Here is a 22,857-nt window from a genome sequence, read left to right on the forward strand (position 1 = left end):
CAACCATTCCACAAATTGCTGCACATTTCAATGCTGGCCATCAACAAGCTTATTCATGTACCACTGATGACTGCACAACGCAAAGCTTTATGCCTTGATTGGGCCCGTCAACGCCGACATTGGACTGTTGATGACTGGAAACATGTTGCCTGGTCGGACGAGTCTCGTTTCAAACTGTATCGAGCGGATGGACGTGGACAGTGCATGTCAGTAGGGGACTGTTGAAGCTGGTGGACGCTGTGTAATGGTGTGGGGTATGTACAGTTGGAGTGAGATGGGACTCCTGATACGTCTAGATACGACTGACAGGTGACACGTGTGTAAGCCTTCTGTCCCATCACCTGCATCCATTCATGTCCATTGTATATTCGGACGGACTTGGGCAATTCCAGCAGGACAATGCGTCACTCCAAACGTTCGGAATTGCTATAGAGTGGCTCCAGGAACACTCTTCTGAGTTTAAACACTTTCGATGGCACCCAAACTCTCCAGACAAGAACGATATTGAGCACATCTGGAATGGCTTGCAACGTGCTGTTCAAAAGAGATCTCCACCCACTCGCACTCTTACGGATTTATGGACAGTCCTGCAGGATTCATGGTGTCAGTTCCCTCCAGCACTACTTCGAGTCCATACTACGGCATGTTGCGGCACTTCTGCGTGCTCGCGGGGGCCCTACACGATATTAGGCAGGTGTACCAGTTTCTTTCGCTCTTCAGTGTAAAAACCAGACTAGCACAGGCAAAGAGGCTACTCTGCTAATATCAAAAAATGGCCCAAATTTTAGGAGGAAACGTCTGAGAAGATACGTTTGGACAAACATTGTATGAAGGACTGCGGAAAACCGGAAGAAAGAGACGTGAAGCGTTTGATATACGATGGTTTAGAAGTATATTGAAAACTAGGTGGACAGATAAAATAAGGAATAAGGAAATTCTCGGTATATTCGGCCATAAAAGAAATATGTGAATGAGTCGTATCTCCGGGGGTGACCATGAGATAAAAAGTGAATAATCAATGAAAGGATAACGTCCTATGAGTCGGGGTGTGGAATGTCAGAAGTTGGCACATGACAGGAAGCTAAAAATTTCAAAAAGGGACATGCTAAGTTTCCATCTAGATATAGTGGGCGAAATGAAATGGAAAGAAGACAAGGATTTTTGATCAGATAACTTTGTAACAGGAGTGTGATTCGTTATGAATGGAAGGGCAGGACATAGAGTGAGTTACTGTGAACAGTTTAGTGATAGGGTTGTTCCAATCAGAACTGATGGCAAACCAACACCGACAACAATAGTTCAGGTATACATGCCGACGTCGCAAGCAAATCACGACGAAGTAGAGAAAGTACATGAGCGGGTAATTCAACACGTAGAGGGAGACGAAAATCTAATAGTCATGAGGGACTGGAATGCAGATGTAGGGGGAAGAGTAGAAGAAAGGATTAAGAGAGAATATGGGCTTGGTAGTAGGAATGGAAGAGGAGAAAGACTAACTGAGCTCTGCAATAGATTTCAGCTAGAGAATACTCTGTTCAAGAATCACAAGAGGAGGAGGTATACTTTGAAAGGGCCGCGTGATACGGGAATATTTCAGTTAGATTACACCATGGTCAGACAGAGAATCGTCTAGATGCGACTCTGACAGGTGACACGAACGTAAGCCACCTGTGTGATCACTGGATTGTAAGGCGTATCGAGGAGCAGATGTAGAATCAGATCACAATGTAGTAGTGGCGAAGAGTAGGCTGAAATCTAAGAGACTAGTCAGGAAGAATCAATGCGCAAGGAACTTGCAGCATTAGAAAATTGTAGCGAAATGCAGGAAGATCTGCAGCGGATAGGCACTTGGTGCAGGGAGTGGCAACTGACCCTTAACATAGACAAATGTAATGTGTTGTGAATACATAGAAAGATGGATCCTTTATTGTATGATTATATGATAGCGGAACAAACACTGGTAGCAGTTACTTCTGTAAAATATCTTGGAGTATGCGTGCGGAACGATTTGAAGTGGAATGATCATATAAAATTAATTGTTGGTAAGGCGGGTACCAGGTTGAGATTCATTGGGAGAGTGCTTAGAAAATGTAGTCCATCAACAAAGGAGGTGGCTTACAAAACACTCGTTCGACCTATACTTGAGTATTGCTCATCAGTGTGGGATCCGTACCAGATCGGTCTGACGGAGGAGATAGAGAAGATCCAAAGAAGAGCGGCGCGTTTCGTCACAGGGTTATTTGGTAACCGTGATAGCGTTACGGAGATGTTTAATAAACTCAAGTGGCAGACTCTGCAAGAGAGGCGCTCTGCATCGTGGTGTAGCTTGCTCGCCAGGTTTCGAGAGGGTGCGTTTCTGGATGAGGTATCGAATATGTTGCTTCCCCCTACTTATACCTCCCGAGGAGATCACGAATGTAAAATTAGAGAGATTAGAGCGCGCACGGAGGCTTTCAGACAGTCGTTCTTCCCGCGAACCATACGCGACTGGAACAGGAAAGGGAGGTAATGACAGTGGCACGTAAAGTGCCCTCCGCCACACACCGTTGGGTGGCTTGCGGAGTATAAATGTAGATGTAGATGTAGAACTTGAATACCAAAGTACTAAGGAAAGAAGAGATACGCTTACAGTTCTCTGATGCTATAGATACTGTGACGATGAATAACTCAGTAGGAATTTCAGTTGACGGGGAGTGGACTTAACTAGTAAGTGCAGTCACAGAAGTTGGAGAGAAAATCATAGGTATCAGAAAGGTAACTGCAATGAAACCATGGGTAACAGAACAAATACTTCATTTGAACAATGAAAGAAGGAAGTACGAAAATGTTCAGGAAAGTTTAGGAACACAGATATACAAATCACTTTGGAGAAACTAAGGCGAAATGGCTACATGAAAAATGTGAAAAAATCGAAAACGAAATGACTGCTGGAAGGACTAACTTACAATATAGACAAATCAAAACAACCTTTGGTGAAATTAAAAGCAAGGGTGGTAACATTAAGAATGGAATGGGAATTCCCGAGTCAAATGTAGAGAAGAGAGCGGACAGACGCAAAGAGTACATTGAGGTCTCCTGTAAGGAGGAGCACTTATCTCATGACGTGATAGAAGGAGAAACAGGAATCGACAGAGAGGAGGTACGGGATCCATCACTAGAATCAGAATTTTAAAGGACTTTGGAATACTCTGTTCAAATAACGCAGAATGTATAAGTAATATTCCACAGGAATTTTTAAAATCGTCGAGGAAGGGGCAAAAAAAAAAAAAAAACGATTATCTATGTTGACGTGTCTAATCTATGAGGATGGCGATGTAGCACCTGACTTTCCGAAAAATATCATCCACACAACTCTGAAGACGGCAAGAGGCGACAAGTGCGAGAATTAATTATTTCAAACTCAGATTAATAGCTCATGCGTGTAAGTTACTGACAAGAATAGTATACAGAAGAATGGAGAAGAAAATAGAGGATGTGTTAGACGACGATCAGTTTGGCTTAATGAAAGTGGGACGCACTAGAGAGGCAGTTCTAACACTACGGTTGATAATGTGAGCAAGAGTGAAGAAAAACTGGGACGCATTTATAAAATTTGATGATTGGAAAAAGCGTTCGACAATGTAAAATGGTGCAAGGTGTTAGAAATTCTGAGATTAAAAAGGGGGTAAGCTACAGAGGTAGATGAGTAATATACTCGTACAATAGGTACAAGGACCGAGCAATATGACTGGCAGAGAAAGAACGAAATGCTCGGATTAAAAAAAATTCTAAGGCAGAGATGTGGTTTTTCGCCCCTACTGTTCGATTTATACATCGAAGAAGCAATGACGGAAATGAGAGAGTGGTTCAAGAGTGGGATTAAAATTCAAGTTGAAAAGATATCAGTGTTAAGATTCACTGTTGACATGCTATCCTCAGTGAAAGTGAAGAAGAATAGTCTTACGAGTACAGAATATGGACTGAGAGAAAATGGAAGTAGAAAGTAGCAAAGATGAGGACAGACAGACACATCAAAAGTAATGATACGAAGTCGACGAAGTTAAGGAATTCTGCTACCTAGACAGCAAGATAACCCATCACGGACAGAGCAAAGAGAACATAAAAAAACATACTAGTACTAGTGTTGCCAAAAATGGCATCCCTGAGAAGTCTGCGAGTGTCCAACACAGGTCTTCATATAAACATCGTCCATGAAACTTTATTTTTCTGACGTTTCTTCCAGAGGTGTGTTGGACGACTTCAGAGGAGCTCCTGGTTCCACTGTGTCTTGCCGATTGATGAGTCTTTCTTCGGAGAGCGACATAAAGGGGGCGTGGTATGAGTTTACACGTAATCGGCAGAGGTAATCCCTGTCCAATATAAAACCCAACATTCGAACTGTGGTCTGTTAAAGATAAAATTAATCTATAAATTCTGTAGAGCTACTGTCCACTTAGTACTGAAGATTGATGGCTTCTTTTTTTCCGTTAAAACTGCCCGACATTTTTTTTTTTTTGACTAGCTAGGAAACATCGACATTGCAGTTGTAAACCGTCGCAGCTGTGTTGGGAACACCTCCAAGCTCTCACAGAACACAATGAAGCATTTATCGATGTAGGTAATGAAAATTTCCTAAACTCGGAGATAAGTTTAGCCTAAATTTTTAATCAGGAACTTAACAGGATACAGCAAGGATAACAGAACTCAGTTGATGGTAGCGTGTATGTAGCTGTTAGCAGCAGTTTATCTTATAGTGAAGGTGAATTAGATATTTGCTGTGAGTTAATATGGAAAGAAGCTATACTCGAGAACCGAAATATATTAATAGCTGGTTCCTTTCACCGACTTCGTCCCTACGACTCACATGTCATAGTTCCTGAAAGGTTTAAGGCTATTTTGAGTCTAATTTCAAATAAGTAACCGACTCATTTAATTGCAGAACCTTCAACATCGCAGCGCGTCAGCAATCGTTGGTTAATATATTAAAAAACTAAAAAGCCACCTCGATTGCGAAAAAAGCACCTAGTGTTAAGTGTTAACCCAGGTTTCGGCGTAGATAACTACACCTTCTTCAGAACAACAATAAAACCCACAAGTGCTTTCGTGGTTGTCAAATTAATTTTACACTGGATGTCGCTACTGGAGCAGCTGGCAGTGGGTGGTTTACACTCGTCATTGTCCGCTGTGAAAACGCGTCTCTACCTGGACTGGAATCTTTCGCCGACCGAGATGTCATCGCCTACAAGACCTGACATTGTGGAATCGACCCGAAGAATTCTAGTAGACCTAGTTATGTTTATAGTAATATGCCTTTTACATTGTATACTCGTTCCTGTAGAAATCATTGACAAAGGTCTTCTTAGGCACTTGTGGGTTTTATTGTTGTTTTGAAGAAGGTGTAGTTATCCACACCGAAACCTGGGTTAACACTTAACACAAAGGTGCTTTTTTCGCAATCGAGGCGGCTTTTTAGTTTTTTTAATCATTTAATTGTAGCTGGTGGTGATTTCAATCTGCCCTCAATATGATTGGGAAAATAAATGTTTAAATTCGGTGATAACCGTGAAACAGCTCCCGAAATTTTACAAAAATGCTTTCTCCAAAAATTTTTTTAGTAATTAGTTTAAGAACCCACTCGAATGGTAAATGATTTTGATGGCATACTAGACCTCTTAGTGAAAAACAGTCCAATCGTGAGAAAATAAATAATATCTCGATGAATACTGGAATTAGTACCCAACCAAACGATTGTTGTAGCAAGATTGATAATCGTAACATTCATATCCAACAAAAAATACAGCTATTAAAAAAAAACAGATAAAAATTCTCTTGACATTTTCATTAGAGCGAGTCTCCTTTCCTTCCATACCATGAAAGTGTCTACCAGATGTAGCTCAGATTCGGAGGAATAGTGTTACCAAGTAAAGTGTTACAGATGTCCCATGGTACAGATAACAGGGCAGGACAGTACTGAAGGAGCATTGAAAAAAGCATGCTAGATTTTTGAAGAACACAAAATTGTTAATCACGGGGACAGCTTACAGATATTCGAAACGTCGTGTGGACTTCAGTACAAGATGCTTTTAATAGCACCCACAAAGACACTCTCTCGAATAGTGACAGGCAATCTAAGGATGTTCTGGTCGTACGTATACTAGAGCAAAATGCAGTCAATACCTTCACTGTGTGATAACAATAGTAATGTTGACGACAGCGCAACTAAAGTGGACCACAAAATGCGATTTTTCGAAGCCCGTTCACGACATAACATGGAGTAAATATTCCAGAATTCCAATCAAGAACAACTACGAACACGAGCAATTTGGAAGCAGATACACTCAATATAGTGAGACAAAATAAGTCAATAGAGGAATGTCGGCTGGTTCAGACTGAAAATCAGTCGGATTCCTTTCGTTGTATGCTGATGAAATAGCTCTGTTTTTCACAAGTGATATACAACCACTCACTCGGGGAAGGGTTCTTATTCAAAGACTGAAAAGCTGCAGAGGTCATGATTTGTAGTATGATGTTGGAGTTTATATTTTGTTCCACCAGTATGAAACACCTTGGTAAAAACAATCTAGTCACAAACTACCAGCACGGACTCAAAAAATATCGTTCTTGTGAAACTGATCCTTTATTTTCAGAAGTAATGAGTGCTATTGACAGAACATCTCAAGCTGACTGATACTGCTCCTCATAATTCGCTTCTAATAAATTACTTACCTACTGAGTATAGACTCAGTTCTGCGGCTGGGTTCGTGATTTGGTACGAGAAAAAGGTTACGGGAAGCCAGCTATTGAAACTAAAGTTACATTTAGCGTTCCACAAGGAAGCTTTATAGGGCCAGTGCTGTTATCAACTATACAAATGACTAGCTGACTACCCGATGTTGCCAACGTATGTATTTATTCCAGACTTCCATTAGTTCGTTTCCTTGTTCCCCTCTCTCTGCCCATCTTCTCTTCCCCCACTCTGTTCATCTCCCTCCTCTTTCTGTTCATCTCCTCCTCCTCCCTGTCCCTGTCCATCTTCGTCTCTTTTCTTTCTGCGTCTATCTGCTCCTCCCGCTTTTGTCCATCTGCTCCTTTCCCCTCTGTCCATCCTCTGTCCATTTCCTCCTTCATTTCAATCTCCTCCTCCTCCTCTCTCTGTCCATTAACTCTCTCCCCTTCTCTGTGTCCATCTCTCCCTGCCCCTCTCTTTGTCCATCTCTTCCTCTCTCTCTATATATCCATATCCTCGTCCCCCCTCTCTCTGTCCATTTCGTCCTCTTTCCTTTCGCCGCAAGGGGTAGCTGCACGGTCAGGGGCACCCTACCACAGTTCGGGCGGCTTCTCCCGTCGGAGGTTCGACTCCTCCCTCGGGCATGGACGTGTATGTTGTCCATAGCGAAAGTAGTTTAAATTAGATTAAGTAATGTGTTAGGCTAGGGGCTGATGACCTCAGCAGTTTGGTTCCATAGGAACTTACCACAAATTTGGAATTTCTTTCCTTTCTGTGTCAAATTTCGTCCTCTTCCCTCGCTCTGTCAAGCTCCTCCTCCTCCTTTTCCCTTTTTGTCCATTTCCCAATTCCCCCTCTCTCTGTCCACCTCATGCTCCCCATCTCTTTGTCCATCGCCATCTTCCTGTTCTCTGTCTGCCCCGGCCGGCCGCTGTGGCCGAACGGTTCTAGGCGCTTCATTCCGGAACTGCTAGGGTCGCTGGTTCGAATCCTGCCTCGGGCTTGGATATGTGTGATGTCCTTGCATTAGTTAGGTTTAAGGAGTTGTAACTCTAGGGGACTGATGACCTCAGATGTTAAGGCCCATAGTGCTTAGAGCCATTTGAACCATCTGTCTGCCTAATCACCTCCTCCCTTCTTCTTTCTCTGCATTATCACCACCACCTCAATAGGAGGTTCTCATCCCCATAACGTTTCTTTCCAGATAGTTATTACTATTGAAACGTCCCCTTAGAAAAATTATATAGGACTGTGCTTAAGCTGACACACAATATTTTTAGCGCAACGCAATCTGACTTTCAGAAATCCCTACAAAAGAATGGCCCTGACTAACATTAACCTATACCTTTCACAAATCACTTACCTCACAAAAATCTTCATTACTCGGAACTACTGCAATACAGCGAGCGCCACTACTGCCAGTTAAAGTGTGTCAGTTTAAGCACAGTCATGTATAATTGTTCAAAGGGGATGTTTCACTATGTTTATCGTCGGCCGGTGTGGCCGAGCGGTTCTAGGCGCTTCACTCTGCAACCGCGCGACCTCTACGGTTGCAGGTTCGAATCCTTCGTCGCGCATGGATGTGTGTGATGTTCTTAGGTTAGTTAGGTTTAAGTAGTTCTAAGTTCTAGGGGACTGATGACCTCAGAAGTTAAGTCCCATAGTGTTCAGAGCCATTTGAACCATTTAACTATGTTTACTAAGTTTGATTCAAATCGATCCAGAGGCTTAGGACGTTCTTTTTAACTGCATCTTTGTACGTGGACACGCATATCACATATACACTTGTGGAAAAAAAAATCCGAACACCAAAAAATAATTAATGTAGAGCAATGAAATTTCGGAAATACAATTGTCCAAGTGAAGTTAAGTGATTAACGTTGCAAGATCGCAAGTTAAGGTAAGAACAAGAAAAGCCACTGCAAATGTGAAAAGCTGGTAGACTAATAACTTGTGAAACCGCCAGAATGTTGAATGAAAGCTTGCATTGTGCCATAGAGGTGCCGCATGTCAGTTTGTGGGATGGAGTTCCATGCCTGCAACACTTGATGGGAAAACACTCCCTTACAATCAGGGTGCGTGGGAAAACCACGACACTGCCCCTGCTCTCATACGAAATCGCATCCCAGATCATAACTCTAGCTGTAGGTCCAGTGTGTCTAGGCTGCAGACAGGAAGTTGGTTGCGTGCGCTCTGGATTCCTTTTTACCAACAGAAGGCCATCACTGGCATCAAGGCAGAACTGGTTTTCACGAGGAAGCACAACAGATATCCACTTCGTCCGCCAATGAGCTCTCGCTCGTAAATGACGGCGGTTTGGGGTCAGTGGAGTGCACGCTGCAGGGCTTCTGGGTCGGATGTGTTCTTGATGTAACCGATTCGTGACTGTTCGTTGTGTCACTGTGGTGCCACATGCTGCTGGAACTGATGCTGCAGACGCGGTATGATGCGCCAGAGCCATACGCCGAACACGAAGGTCTCCCCTCTCAGTAGTGCCATGTGGCCGTCCCGAGACCGTTCAGGTGACCATCGCTGGAAGCAGTCATGTACAGTGGCTGCATTCCTGCCCAGACTTTCTGCACTAAAAAAAATCTCACGGGATGGATAAGGATGGTTCTCTTTATTAAGAATGATAGTATACAGTAATATCACCTTGTACTTTAATATAATTTGATAAAGTACCATCAATCTTGGCCCAAACATTCACTCTTTCGTTAGCATTAACACGTCTCCTGTTTCTTGTATATATTGAAAATGGTTTATCAGTATGTACCACACCAGTTCCATAGTTCCTATCACCTTGTACACCAATTGAAAAGGTACGATAGGCTATAATGTCTCTGCCATAGTACGATTCCAATCCTTCGAGTGCTTTATAACTACCTCGTACTATGGCAAGTGTTAACCATGAATTACCAGGAACAAGTTCAGTAGTCGTACATGAAAAATTAATCTTGCATCCAACAAATGTGATTGGACCAGTGAGTAGCTCCTCTTGAGAAACATTATTAGGCACAAAACTGAAAGTGTCCACTGTCTTGTAGACTGGTAGTCTGCTCCTGCCATGTGGCCGTCCCGAGACCGTTCAGGTGACCATCGCTGGAAGCAGTCATGTACAGTGGCTGCATTCCTGCCCAGACTTTCTGCACTATCGCAGAAGGAACATCCAGCTTCTCGTAGCCCTATTACAGAACCTTGCTCAAACTCTGCGAACCTTTGGTAATGTCTTAAGAGCATTCTTCTTGACTGACATCAGCTCACTAAGTCCAATCTCAAAGGTAACTAACGCTCACGCCTGTTACAGCGCGGCGGCCGGTGTGCCTGAGCGGTTCTAGGCCTACACTCTGGAACCGCGCGACTGCTACGGTCGCAGGTTCGAATCCTGCCTCGGGCATGGACGCGTGTGACGTCCTTAGGTTAGTTACGTTTAAGTAGTTCTAAGTTCTAGGGGACTGATGACCTCAGAAGTTAAGTCCCATAGTGCTCAGAGCCATTTCAAACATTTTTTACAGCGCTTATTTGAAGCAAATCTGATTTGCATCCTCATAGAGGCGCTGTTAGCACAACTCTTATGAGATCAGCACGAAATTTTAATAAACGTCATCTTTCAGATTTAGAAACACGCCTACCAACTTCCGTTCACCTCGCACAACTCCTTCTTGGTGTTGCGATTTTTTTTTTTTTGTGTGTGTGTGTGAGTGTATTTCACATATGTATTACACACCTGTGTAGCTATTTCACCTAGCATTCTAGCGAATTTCACTCTACAGTTTCGCTTTTACGCAGCTCTGTTTATAACATCATATCTCCTGCACTTCGTGTTGCGCAATGATATCATTTTTCAGGTGATATATGTCGATAATGTCTACAAAAGTGTACGTAATAGAGATGGTAGTGAATAATTAATAAATTAAAAGGTCATGTCTTATGCGGCTGTTTTACTCCATGAACAACAAAAACATAGTAAGCTAGAAACATTTCTCCTTTCATCATTTTGTGGTTTGTTCAGCTGAAAGAAGTCTCGCAAAGGTCTGAAACTATGTAAAAAGATGGTTGCAGGCCACTAAGTGCTCTCGTTATCAAATATGGATGAATATAGTCTGGCTGTCTGCACGTCGTGAGCTACGCTCCTTTTCCATCCACACCGCTTTGAGACGTATGTATTTCTTATCCCCACAGTAGTTCTTTCCGGACAGAAGTGATATGTAGTTGCATTGAATCTGCTGATGCTTAGGGAATCAGATTAGGAAATGAGACACTTAAGGTAGCGTACGAGGTTTGCTATTTGTAGAGCAAAATAACTGATTATGGTCGAAGTAGAGACGATATCAAATGTAGACTGACACTGACAATGTAAGCGTTTCTGAAGAAGAGAAATTTGTTAACATCGAGTATACGTTTAAGTGTGAGCGAGTCTTTCCTAAAAGTATTTGTATGGAGTGTAGATATGTATGGATGTGAAACACGGACGATAAATAGTTTGGACAAGAAGAGAATAGAAGCTTTCGAAATGTGGTGCTACAGATCGGCTGGTAGGACATGTTCTGATGAGGCATCAGGGGACCACCAGTTTAGTATTGGAGGGCAGCGTGCAGGATAAAAGTCGTAGAGGGAGACCAAGAGATGAATACACTAAGCAGATTCAGAAGGATGTAGGTTGCAGTAGGTACTGTGAGATGAAGAATCTTGCACAGGATAGAATAACATAGATAGATGCATCAAACCAGTCAAATTAGTCTCTGGACTGAAGGCCACAACAGCAGTAACAAGTGATATGTTTGCAAAGTTCGGTTGAAATCGATCCAGTGGTATAAGAGGACATGTAGAACGTACTTACAGTTTTATAATACATACGGATTTTGAAGACAATATGAGAAGCCCTGTTTATTTGCTGACGTTGTTATCCGTCTAAAGCCACCAGAAAATCAAAACGAATTGCAATATGATTTATATATAATATCTGCATGGTGCGAGAAGTGTGATCCTGAGCAATAAAATGTGTGAGATCCTCCATATGGGTACTAAAAACAGATCCCTCTACATTTCGATTACACGACAAATGATATAAATTTAAAAAGGTGTCTATTCAATAAAATTCCTCTTGATTACATTTATGAACAGTGTCATGGAGATGGCGAAACAAATATTGCGTTTTATCGGCAGATATCTAGTACAGAGATCGCACACACTACGCTTGTCGATCCCAGAATATTACAGCACGAGATGATCCTTACCGGATAGGACTAACGGAGACCATTAAAGAAGTTCAGAGAAAGGCTCCTCATTTTGTATTCTCGCGAAACAGGGGAGAGAACGCCACTGATTTAAGAAGCAAGTTGGGGTGGTATTCATTAAAACAAAGTCGTTTTTAGTTGCGGCTGGTACCTTTCCCAAAATTACAATCAACAACTTTCACCTTTGAATGCCAAATACTTGGTTGATTCGTACCTACATTGTGAGAAAAGTCAATCGTGATAAAATAAGAGAATCAGAGTTTGCACGGAAGTATTAGATATTTACTTTTTCTAGGATATATTCCCCAGTAGTAGAAAAATAGTCTGGAAGTAGGTCTAAACAACCTTTGCCAGACATATGAAAGTTAAATTCAGAGTAATCATATATATATATATATATATATATATATATATATATATATATATATATATATATATATATATATATATATATATATTGAGCATTCTATTGAGAAATAATAACTACAGACATTAATTACAGGCTATTTAATCTGGCAGAAACATCGGGGACAGATCCAAGGCCTTTCACAGAAATAGTTGACACCAAGATAGTACGTTGGATGAGAAGTGAAATGCACAGGAAACACGCGGAAGATCTCAGCCATGGTCCTGCCGATTTGCAAGTATCGCACAACGGAATAATGCACGCAGCTTTGCATGCAGAAACTAGTCAGATCCTAACCTGGATTACAAAGCCTAACAAGAATAAATGGTGAACATATTAAAATCACTGAAAAACAACAAAGTAGATGGAGAAGATGGGCTTATTTGATAAATCTGGAGGTTAGACGCCGAAAACAATTCACCCAAGATACACAGAATCATCTAACCTTCTCAGTAACGCCGGCCGGAGTAGCCGAGTGGTTCTAGGCGCTACAGTAGGGAACCGCGCGACCGCTACGGTCGCAGGTTCGAATCCTCCCTCGGGCTTGGATGTGTGTGATTTCCTTAGGTTAGTTAGGTTTAAGTAGTTCTAAGTTCTAGGGGACTGATGACCACAGCAGTTAAGTCCCATAGTGCTCAGAGCCATTTGAACCATTTTTCCTCAGTAACAGGAAAAGTATCATAGGAGTGCGAGTCAGCACTCTCCACAAGAAAGATCAAACAGACCGTAATAAATACAGAGGAATTTCACTACTACCTGTCACATACAAAATTCTATCCAGAGCCCTGTTAAGTCGACTGGAGCCTCAGATAGATCCACAGATAGGAGATACTAAGCAAAGTTGAGGAAGAGAAGATCACGAAGTGAACAGATTGGTGTCTGAGAACAATATTGACAACGAGAAAGTCGAGGAACACCACAGAAACAATTCTAAATTTCAAGAAGGCCTACGACTCCATAGATAAACACTCTTCAAATGAAGATGAACAGACAGCTAACCCAGGAAACATTAACAAGTACGACATCCAAACTGAAATTCGTGGAAGAGATCTGCCACACGGAGTGGCCGCGTGGGTTGAGGCGTCATGTCACGGACTGTGCGGCCCCTCTCGCAGGAGGTTCGAGTCCTCCCTCGGGCATGGGTGTGTGTGTTGCTCTTAGCATAAGTTAGTTTAAGTAGTGTGTAAGTCTATGGACCAATGACCTAAGCAGTTTGGTCCCTTAGGAATTCACACACATTTGAACATTTGGAGGAGATCTGCAAACTATTCGAATCCAAGACAGGAGCGAGACAGGAAGATGGCCTGTCTTCCATTTTATTTCATTCAGTTTTAGAGAAATTAATCAGGACATGCGACAAAGGAGTCAATGAGGTAAAGACACCGAAACACAACGGAATAGTGTCAATACAAAATCTCTGGTCTTTGCTAGTGATATAGCCATCGTAACAAATAACAGGAGAGAAACCTAAGAAGCTCTAGAGACACTACGCGAAACACGAAATGTTCTATGAAAAAACACAGTATATGGACAGAAAATCCACAGACAGACACCCACTGGCAACTGCGTACGGAAAGATAAGAAGGTAGAAAGTTATAAGTACCGTGGAGAGCTTACACAATAAACGGAAGTGAAATGGATGTTCAATGAGGAAAGAATCACAAAATTATGGAAAGCATACAGAGTTTCGAGGTGCGGCAATAAAGAAATGAGACATTTTGTTTGCAAGATGTGGCAACCCTGCAGGCTTGCGTAGGCACAATATCTTTGACCTTGGTCTATAAGCTGCTTCTAGTCAAAGTGGCACATCGATGCAACTGCTCAGTCATGAGTTGTGCTGTAATAAGTTAACACCTGTTTCTGTCTCTCATCACGGAAATGGAACCGCATAATATTGCGCAACGGTATGCCATTTCTTTTTGCGTTAAATTGGGTGAAAACGCGACGACAACTTATGGTAAGCTTCAGAAGGCTTTTTGAGAGGAGGTTATGTCAAGAGCTCAAGTTTTTCGTTGGCATAAAATGTTTAGTGAAGGCAGAACGAATGTTGAAGATGAAGACGCAGTGGACGACCATCAACCTCACGGACGGATGTCAACTTGGCCAGGGTGCATGAATTCGTACGATCTGATCGAAGATTATCCATGAAAATGATTGCAGAAGAACTGAACATCAATCGAGAAACGGTTTATCTAATAATAACTGAAGATCTTGGTATGAGAAAGATTTGTGCAAAAATGGTGCCCAAAAATCTCACACCACAACAGCGAGAAACACGAAAAAATGTGGCAGCCCATCTGTTAGAGCAAACGAAAATCAATCCAGAACTGTTGAGCCGTGTTACCACTGGTGATGAAAGTTGTTTTTTTCAGTACCATCCAGAGACAAAACGCCAAAGTTCGCAATGGTGCTCAAATGGATCACCCAGAAAAAAAAAAAAGAAAAAAAAAAAACAGCTCGCATGTCCAAGGCAAAAGTGAAATGCATGCTTGTGTGCTTCTTTGATTCCAAGGGAGTTGTTCATAAAAAGTGGGTGCCTCCTGGACAAACAGTTAACCAATACTACCACAAAGAAATTTTAGAAAGACTTCCTAAAAGAGTTCTTCGTGTCCATGTCAACATTGCTGATAATTGGATTGTGCATCACAATAATGCGCCATCCCATACTGCTCTGGCAGTACAGCAATTTTTAACCTCAAAACAAATTTCAGTATTACCACAGCCATCTTATTCACCAGATATCGCTCCATGCGACTTCTTTCTATTTCCAAGAGGCAAAACGGCGGTCAAGGGACACCATTTTCAAACAACACAAGATGTCCAAAAAATTGTGACGAGGGTCTTGGAGGATATTACAGAAGATGAGTTCCAGAAATGTTACCAACAATGGCAGAAGCGCTGGAAAAGTGTGTGCAATCAGATGGGAACTACTTTGAAGGAGACAACACTAAACTTGACTAAAACGGTAAGCAACATTTTTTTTCACGTCAGTCTCATTACTTTATTGTCGCACCTCGTACATGCAACCAGTGCAACAAAGGAAGCACCTCCATCAATGCCAAATTAAGACACTATAATACAGTAGTCTTACCAGAGGCCTTTTACGCCTCAGAAACAACAGCAATCAAGGAGAGAAGGGGAAAAAAGGAGACAGAAAAACAGGAGAGGAAAATAATGAGAAATATATATTGGCCACTTCAGAAAGAGGGAGTCCGTACAAAGAGACTAACAAAAGAACTATACAAACAGATTACAAACATAACGAAAATAAAGATCGATTGGGTCTTAGCAGTCTCCATAACGGGGAATTGCCGATACTAGTAACAATTAACGTAATAAAGTCTCGCGGCTGTATTACTGAATAAAAAGTTTTCGGGTTTCCAACCGGGTCAAAAAATTAAAATTATATGAGCTTTCAGCCAAGTACCCTTGGATATTGTTAAGTTGTATGACTGGGAATGGACTGCCAGTACGCCCCTTATAAAGTTTTCTGGGATGACGTGATTAAAGAAGCAATTGAAATAAAATCGCCAATAACACCCAACACAGTGATGGTCTCTTGGTGCTCAGCATGCTTTGGGATCCAGCAATCGCGAGTGTGAAGTGGGCGCATCGAATGCCGAGTCAACACATGCCCCTACATGCAGATGCCACAGTCACCAGTGACTTCACAGTCAGCAGCTAGTGTATGTAAGGGGCGTACCAGCAGCCCACTGGTAGCAGTCATACCACTTGACAAAGGCCAAGGAGTGCTTGGCCAAAAGCTTGTGTAATTATAATTACTTGACGCTGTTGGAAACCCAAAAACTTTTTATTCAATAATAATAATTCTTTCTAGGAACTTCTATAAAACTTTTAAACAAACCCTCCTAACATACCAGTTACCTATCTTGTACTTCAAGAATGAAGACGAAAAATTAGCCCTACACCACAAGGAAAACTGTCAAATATTAGCAAGCTATTTCAGTAAATTGTTCAATTGTGAGTAACCAAGAGCAAATTTTCAATAACAAAATCCAGGGTATAGTTACACAAACTCAGAAGCATCCAGCATGGATGAAATTAAAAATATCATTAAATATCTCAAGAATGACAAGGCCCCCAGGGTAGATTCGGTAACGGGTGAAATGTGGAAAATTGCAGTAGCAGGAACAGTCAAGAAGCTGCATGGAGTCTTACAAAAAATATAGGAAACTGAAGCTATACCAGAAGATTGGAAAATAGCATTAATTCACCCAATTCACAAGAAAGGAGATAAAACTGACCCCAGCAACTAGAGAGGACTATCCCTCCTTCCAGTAACTTACAAAGTTCTTTCAAAATCATTACAAAAAGGGCTGGAAAACCAATTGGATCAGCGTCTAGGAGAGTACCAAGGAGGATTAGGAAAAGGATGATCCTGTGTGAAACAAATTTTAAATCTGAAATTCATAATCATGTATAGAAGTATGAGATCTAAAAGTATTTATATAACATACGAAGACTTCAAAAAAGCATACTATTCAATTGACTGGAAAACATTATTCAACACCTTACATGAGTTTGGAACTGACAACAAATCAGTGGCAATCAAAAAAGACACAGTAGCAAATACAAAATCCATAATGACATTTTTAGCCGAAGTCTCCAAGGCTTTTGATATCAAAACTGGTTTAAGGCAGGGAGATGGACTGTCCCTACTACTGTTGAATTGTGTGCTAGAAAAGGTTATCAGGAAATGGAGGAAGATAACAGAAGAGGAAGAGACTGGAAGAATCAGACTTGGGAGAAAAGGGGAAATGTGAGTTTTGATTGTCTGTTTTTTGCAGATGATCTTGCCATCTTTGTTGAATCTATAGTAGATGGAACAATGTAGATAAATCTTCTACCCCGAGATAGCTTCAAAAGCAGGCCTACATATATCTTTAGAAAAAACAGTGTACATGACAGATGTGAAGGAGGCACCGAAATACATCAAAAATTATTATGGCAGAGTAAAAGAGAGCTACAAAATTTAAATATCTAGGTGACATTATACAACCAAATGCTTTACACAAAGAAGCTAACCAAGCAAAGGCAAGGAAAATAAAAGTGCTCTTTAACTAACAAAAAACCTGCATAATAAGAAATCTATTTCCATAAAAGCAAAACTTCGTCACTACAATACTGTGTTTAAACCAAACATCCTTTATGCATTACAATGCATTTTTTAAAAAAAATTCAATAAAACCATCAGGTGAAAGAGAAAAGGAAGAAAGGAAAATATACAGGAAAATCTTGGCACCAAATTATGAGAATGGGAAATGGAAACTAAGGAGTAATACAGAAGTTTATAGGGAAGTAGAGTGAATATCAGATGCCATGAGAAAGAGAAAATTTACATTCTATGGACACCTAATAAGACTGGATGAAAACAGAATAACTAAAACAATTTTTAACTTCTTTGACAGAATCCCTAAAATATCAATGACGTGGGTAAAAGATGATAAAGCAGACCTGAGGGAAATGGAAATAACAAAGGAAGAAATAGAAGAAAGAGAAATAGTAAAGCATCTCAAGGGCTTCCAGAAAATAAGAAAAATTCAGGTGCAATATGGACAAAAGAAAGAAGAGAAAACCATAGGGAAAGAATGAACAATTGCTGGATAGAAAGAATGGAGAAAAGAAAGAATACAGAAGGTCTTTCTTGTAGTCCTTAGTAGGCCAAACCAATATTTAAGAAAATAATTACTGGAACAGCTTCATAATAACGAATACCCGAGTAAGTCTCTTCCTATTATCCATCGCTGTTTTCAACACCGGCAGTTTGCAAACCAATTGCAACAAGTAGATGATGAAATAGAGGGATTTGACACATGACCGGAAACAAAAGTCTGGGACACGTCGTCCCAGCGGTAATATCATACAACGTTGTTATCCCGAAACGAACTGAAAATCATACAGGATACACAACTGCAAACTTGTTTGTTTGCTACTGCAGAACACCTACAGAATAGTTCATCAGGTTCTCAGGAAACACAGCATAGTGATAACGTTGTTTAAACATTTGTTATAACAATACCGTGTTAAAAATGAGTCAACGGATAAATAATAATACAAATAATAATAATACACGGTGTTTCAAATTGCAATACTTCATACTGTACCAAAGCGGGTAACGTATTTATTTTTACAGATTTTATCTGAAATAAAATTAGACTGGTGCTTTGTACTCACATTGAGCTGATGCATCAGGGCATTGATTCCATTGTCTGTGAGCTGCTTGTCACTGGGAAGGTGCAAACCTCGCTCTAACTCTTTTGCTGTGTCGCCCTTTGCTCCGAAATACACCAAAGCGAGAACTACTTGAATGCTCAGGGGCGAGAGAAACAGATTCCCTGGTTCATTCGCCAGCACCTGAAATCATATGCACGCGATTTTCATGCTCTTTTGTAACTACGTTGTACATTTTGGTTTGCTGGTTACTACTGTGCTATGGGGTTGTATAAACAATTAATTTTATGTAAACCTATCGCCTTTTTGGAAGCTTTCACTACTAACTGCACAACTGCATTCATGTTAATGAAAACGGTACACCTCTCACTTTTCTCTATCTGATACTCCGCATGTACCACATAAAATGATACGCTGCCACCACCGCCACTTTGCATGCAGTAGCCGCTTTATCTATTTAGAATTGGGCATTGACGTTGTTGTTGAGCGACGATCCACACGCGTCATGGATGCAGAGAGACGTCGTTGATTCGGCACCTGGCGGGTAGTATTTTAAAATTTATACTAACCTTGTACAGATCCACAGTGAAGTCGATGTTTGAATGGGATATCGCCTCGAAAGGAGCTACCGCCTGAGCGTCAGCCATGGCGGCGTGGAATTACAGCCACCTAAAGACAAACTGAGAAAAAGGCGGCTATGAGCGACTTGTATGGAAGATACAGTTGCTTTACAAGGTCTTTCCAGCGTCGCTGGTAAATATGAGGGGTTCCCTAAAAATACTCATCTTAAAGGAAACGTAATGTAGCCCTACAAGCAGGCTAAAAATAAAGCTTTATGTGCGAGAAAACGAAACAGTTACGAAAATACTAGAGACATTATGTTACCAACAGAATATAACTAAACACATTAATAATTATTTTTGTTTACATATTTATTCATTTATCAAGTTCTACAGTACAAAATGAACCAAAGCTATTTTGTCATGGAACAAGTTAGTACATGCTTTACAGAATTTTTATTAGAAAATTTTTAAAAACAAATGCAGGAAGCAATTAATAATGTAACTACAGATGAAGATTTAATGGATTATGAAGGATACAGGATATTTAAAGGAAAGAAAGGCTGGAACCCATGTGGAAGAGGCCTTCCCCACCTTGGAACAGGCTTCATCGTGAAATCTAACTGGGTGAACTCAACAACTGACTTCCAGTCACCTAATGAACGCCTGTCTTTTCTCAGATTCCGCGCCCTAAGTAAAACCTATACACTTATTAATTGCCACACACCCATCAACAATGACAATAAGAAAAACCCTCAGAAAGTAGATACATATTGGGAATCTCTAGACCACGAACTTTCTAAAATTCCAACATCAAATGTGAAAATACTGTTTGGGGACTTCAATGCAGAAATAGGCCAAGAAAAAAAATACAAAAAAACAGTGGGAAACTACCCAGCTCACAAAAGGACAAACAGAAATGGAGAAAGATTAATAGAACTATGCAAGGGGCATAACTTAAAATTAATGTCTACAAATTTCAAAAAACCTCCTAAAAACAGAAAACATGGAAATCACCAAACACAAGTATTGGAGAGTTCCATATAGATCACAAAGCCATCACACACAATAATCAAAAAGAAATAATGAATGTGAGAGTTCGGAAAGGGGCAAACATTGTAACTGACCACTACTTATCGACAATCAAATTAAATTTCATACCACAAAGAAAGAAACAAATACAAAACAGGAAAACTCAAAAGATAGACGCAAACATCTTGAAAGAGAAAAGAGAAGAATTCTGTCAAAACATAGTTATATGTTCGGATAAATGGGAAGATATAAACGAAGGAATGATAAGATCTGCTCAAGAAGTCGCAAAAATGAAGAAGAGAAAGAAACACGAATGGTGGGATGAGATATGTGAGGAAGCAATAGAACAAAAGATGAAGGCATGGAAGAAATGGCACTCAACCAAAAGTGATAAGGACTACCTGGAGTTTAAACAGCAAAGATCTTCTACAGCAAAACTCATTAGATCAGTAAAAAGACTATTTGAAAAGAACCAACTTACACAAATGGATAAAGATTTTAAGAGAAACAATAACAGATCCTTTTACAGCACAATCAGACAGAAACTACAAAAATATGTAGCACCAAATCTGTGTTTTAAAGATACCAGTGGAAAACTGGCAATGAATAATGAAGAAAATTGTGAAATATTAGCAAAATATTTTGAACAACTCCTCAACTGTCAGAAACCTATTGAAAAATTACCAGCCAACACCCCAAACACAGTAAACAATAATTCTGAACCCCCATGCCTCACAGAAATCAGATAAATCATTAAAAACCTTAAGAACAATAAAGCACCAGGGGAAGACATGATAATTGCAGAAATGTGGAAAAGTGTGGATAATACAACTCAAGAAAAGCTACTGGGAATAATCAATGAGATTTGGAGAACGGAACGTATACCGGAAGAATGGAAAACTGCATTAATCCACCCCATCTTCAAGAAAGGGGATAAAACCGATGAAAATAACTACAGAGGGATATCTTTACTTCCGGTAACGTATAAAATTCTATCTAAGGCCCTACAAAACAGATTGGAGAAACAACTTGATCAAGAAATTGGTGAATACCAAGTAGGCTTTAGGAAGGGAAGATCTTGTGTGGAGCAAATTTTAAATTTGAAGTTAATTATTAAATATAGACGATTAAGAGGAAAAGACATCTTTATCAAGTTTGTTGACTTCAAGCAGGCGTACGACTCCGTTGACAGAACAACCTTGGTTAACATCCTTAGTGAGCTTGGAGCAGACAAGAAAACAGTCGCAATCGTCAAAGAAACACTTGCGGATACCTATGCAAAAGTAAAGTTCCGTGGTGAGGTATCCAGACCATTCAAAATCAGAACAGGATTAAGACAAGGAGATGGGTTGTCACCTACCCTATTCAGCTGTGTGTTAGAAAAAGTTATTAGAGAGTGGAGGAAGAAAACGACTGAAGAAGGAATACAAAAAATCAGATTAGGAAGAATAAAGGATGGATTAGAAGTAGATTGCCTCGCTTTTGCTGATGACTTAGCGATTCTGGCAGGAAGTTTGGAAGAAGCAGTCAAACAGATCAATATTCTGAATGAAACAGCAGAAAAAGCAGGACTGAAAATCTCCTTTGAAAAGACAGAGTACCTAACCAATGTAAAAGAGGCACCGAACAATATGATTACAAAGTATGGCCAGATAAAGAAGGTTTCTAATTTCAAATATTTAGGGGAAATCATCCAGCCCAATGCTTCAGATAAAGAAGGAAATAAAACAAGAACAAGAAAAATGGAAATGGCATTCCAGCTAACAAAGAATGTGTACAACAAGAAGTCAGTATCAATTAACGCAAAAATAAGGCACTACAACACTGTGATTAAGCTAGAGTGTCTGTATGCATCTGAATGTTTAGCAATGAACACTAACAAGGAAATGGAAGCTATAGCAAAAAAGGAGCGAAAAATCATTAGAAGAGTACTTGGGCCGAGGTTTGAGAATGGGACTTGGAAGCTTAGAAGTAATAGAGAAGTGTATGACAAAATTGAGAAAGTGGGAGAACTATGAGGAAGAGAAGAGTAAACTTTTACGCCCATTTGAAAAGAATGAATGATGAAAGGCTGACAAAGAAAATATTCATGTTTTTTGACAAGAACCCCAGAACCCAAATTACCTGGTTCAAAGAAGTCAAAGCAGACTTAGAGGAGATGGGTATAGGAGAAGATGATATAGCCAACAGAGACTTAATGAGAGACAAAATTCAACATTTTGAAGGATTTGAAGGGAAGAAGAGAAGAACTGGAGGAACAGTGTGGACAGAAGACCGAAGGGAGCAGCACAGAGAGAGGATGAAGACATATTGGCAGAAGAGAAAGAGGAGGAGCGCAATAGGAGAAATGTACTTTGAAAAGTAGTTGTTTAACGCGGTTCGTAGACGGCCAAAATCGGACAAAAAAAAATGCAACTGAGAGAACATAGGAATAAATAACAAAGTACTGAGAGAAGTTCAGAACTTTTATGAAGAGCTAGTGTACAAAATAGAAGTCTTTAAAGTAGATTGAATACAGCAGTTTATGACTCAAATTTTTCAATTATTCTGGAAACCTATTTAAAATTATACCTGCTGAATAGTGCATACCTTTCTCTATAATACTTAAGGAAACGCTATTCAAGTGCATATCATTTACGATCTAGTGAATCAATGCAGTTCCTTCTGAATGAGTCTGTACTCTAACAACAAATCCAGTGGTAGAATGTACACAGTCCTGTTGTGTTA

At 40.4% G+C, this 22,857-nt stretch overlaps 1 protein-coding gene across 1 annotated transcript in view; it reads right to left on the reverse strand.

Moving 5' to 3' along the window:
* LOC124777519 (serpin B6-like) overlaps positions 1–22,857 on the reverse strand; it is a 90,680-nt gene that overhangs the window by 37,300 nt on the left and 30,523 nt on the right. Inside the window, exons 2-3 of the mRNA XM_047252965.1 lie at positions 19,108–19,218; positions 18,542–18,721 (exon numbers count right to left, since the gene is read on the reverse strand). Of these exons, the coding sequence (XP_047108921.1) occupies positions 18,542–18,721; positions 19,108–19,185 (258 nt within the window). The 5' untranslated portion in view covers positions 19,186–19,218. The remainder of the gene's footprint in view (positions 1–18,541; positions 18,722–19,107; positions 19,219–22,857) is intronic.

Source organism: Schistocerca piceifrons, chromosome 2, assembly GCF_021461385.2.
Source record: "Schistocerca piceifrons isolate TAMUIC-IGC-003096 chromosome 2, iqSchPice1.1, whole genome shotgun sequence".
Classification (NCBI taxonomy): domain Eukaryota; kingdom Metazoa; phylum Arthropoda; class Insecta; order Orthoptera; family Acrididae; genus Schistocerca; species Schistocerca piceifrons.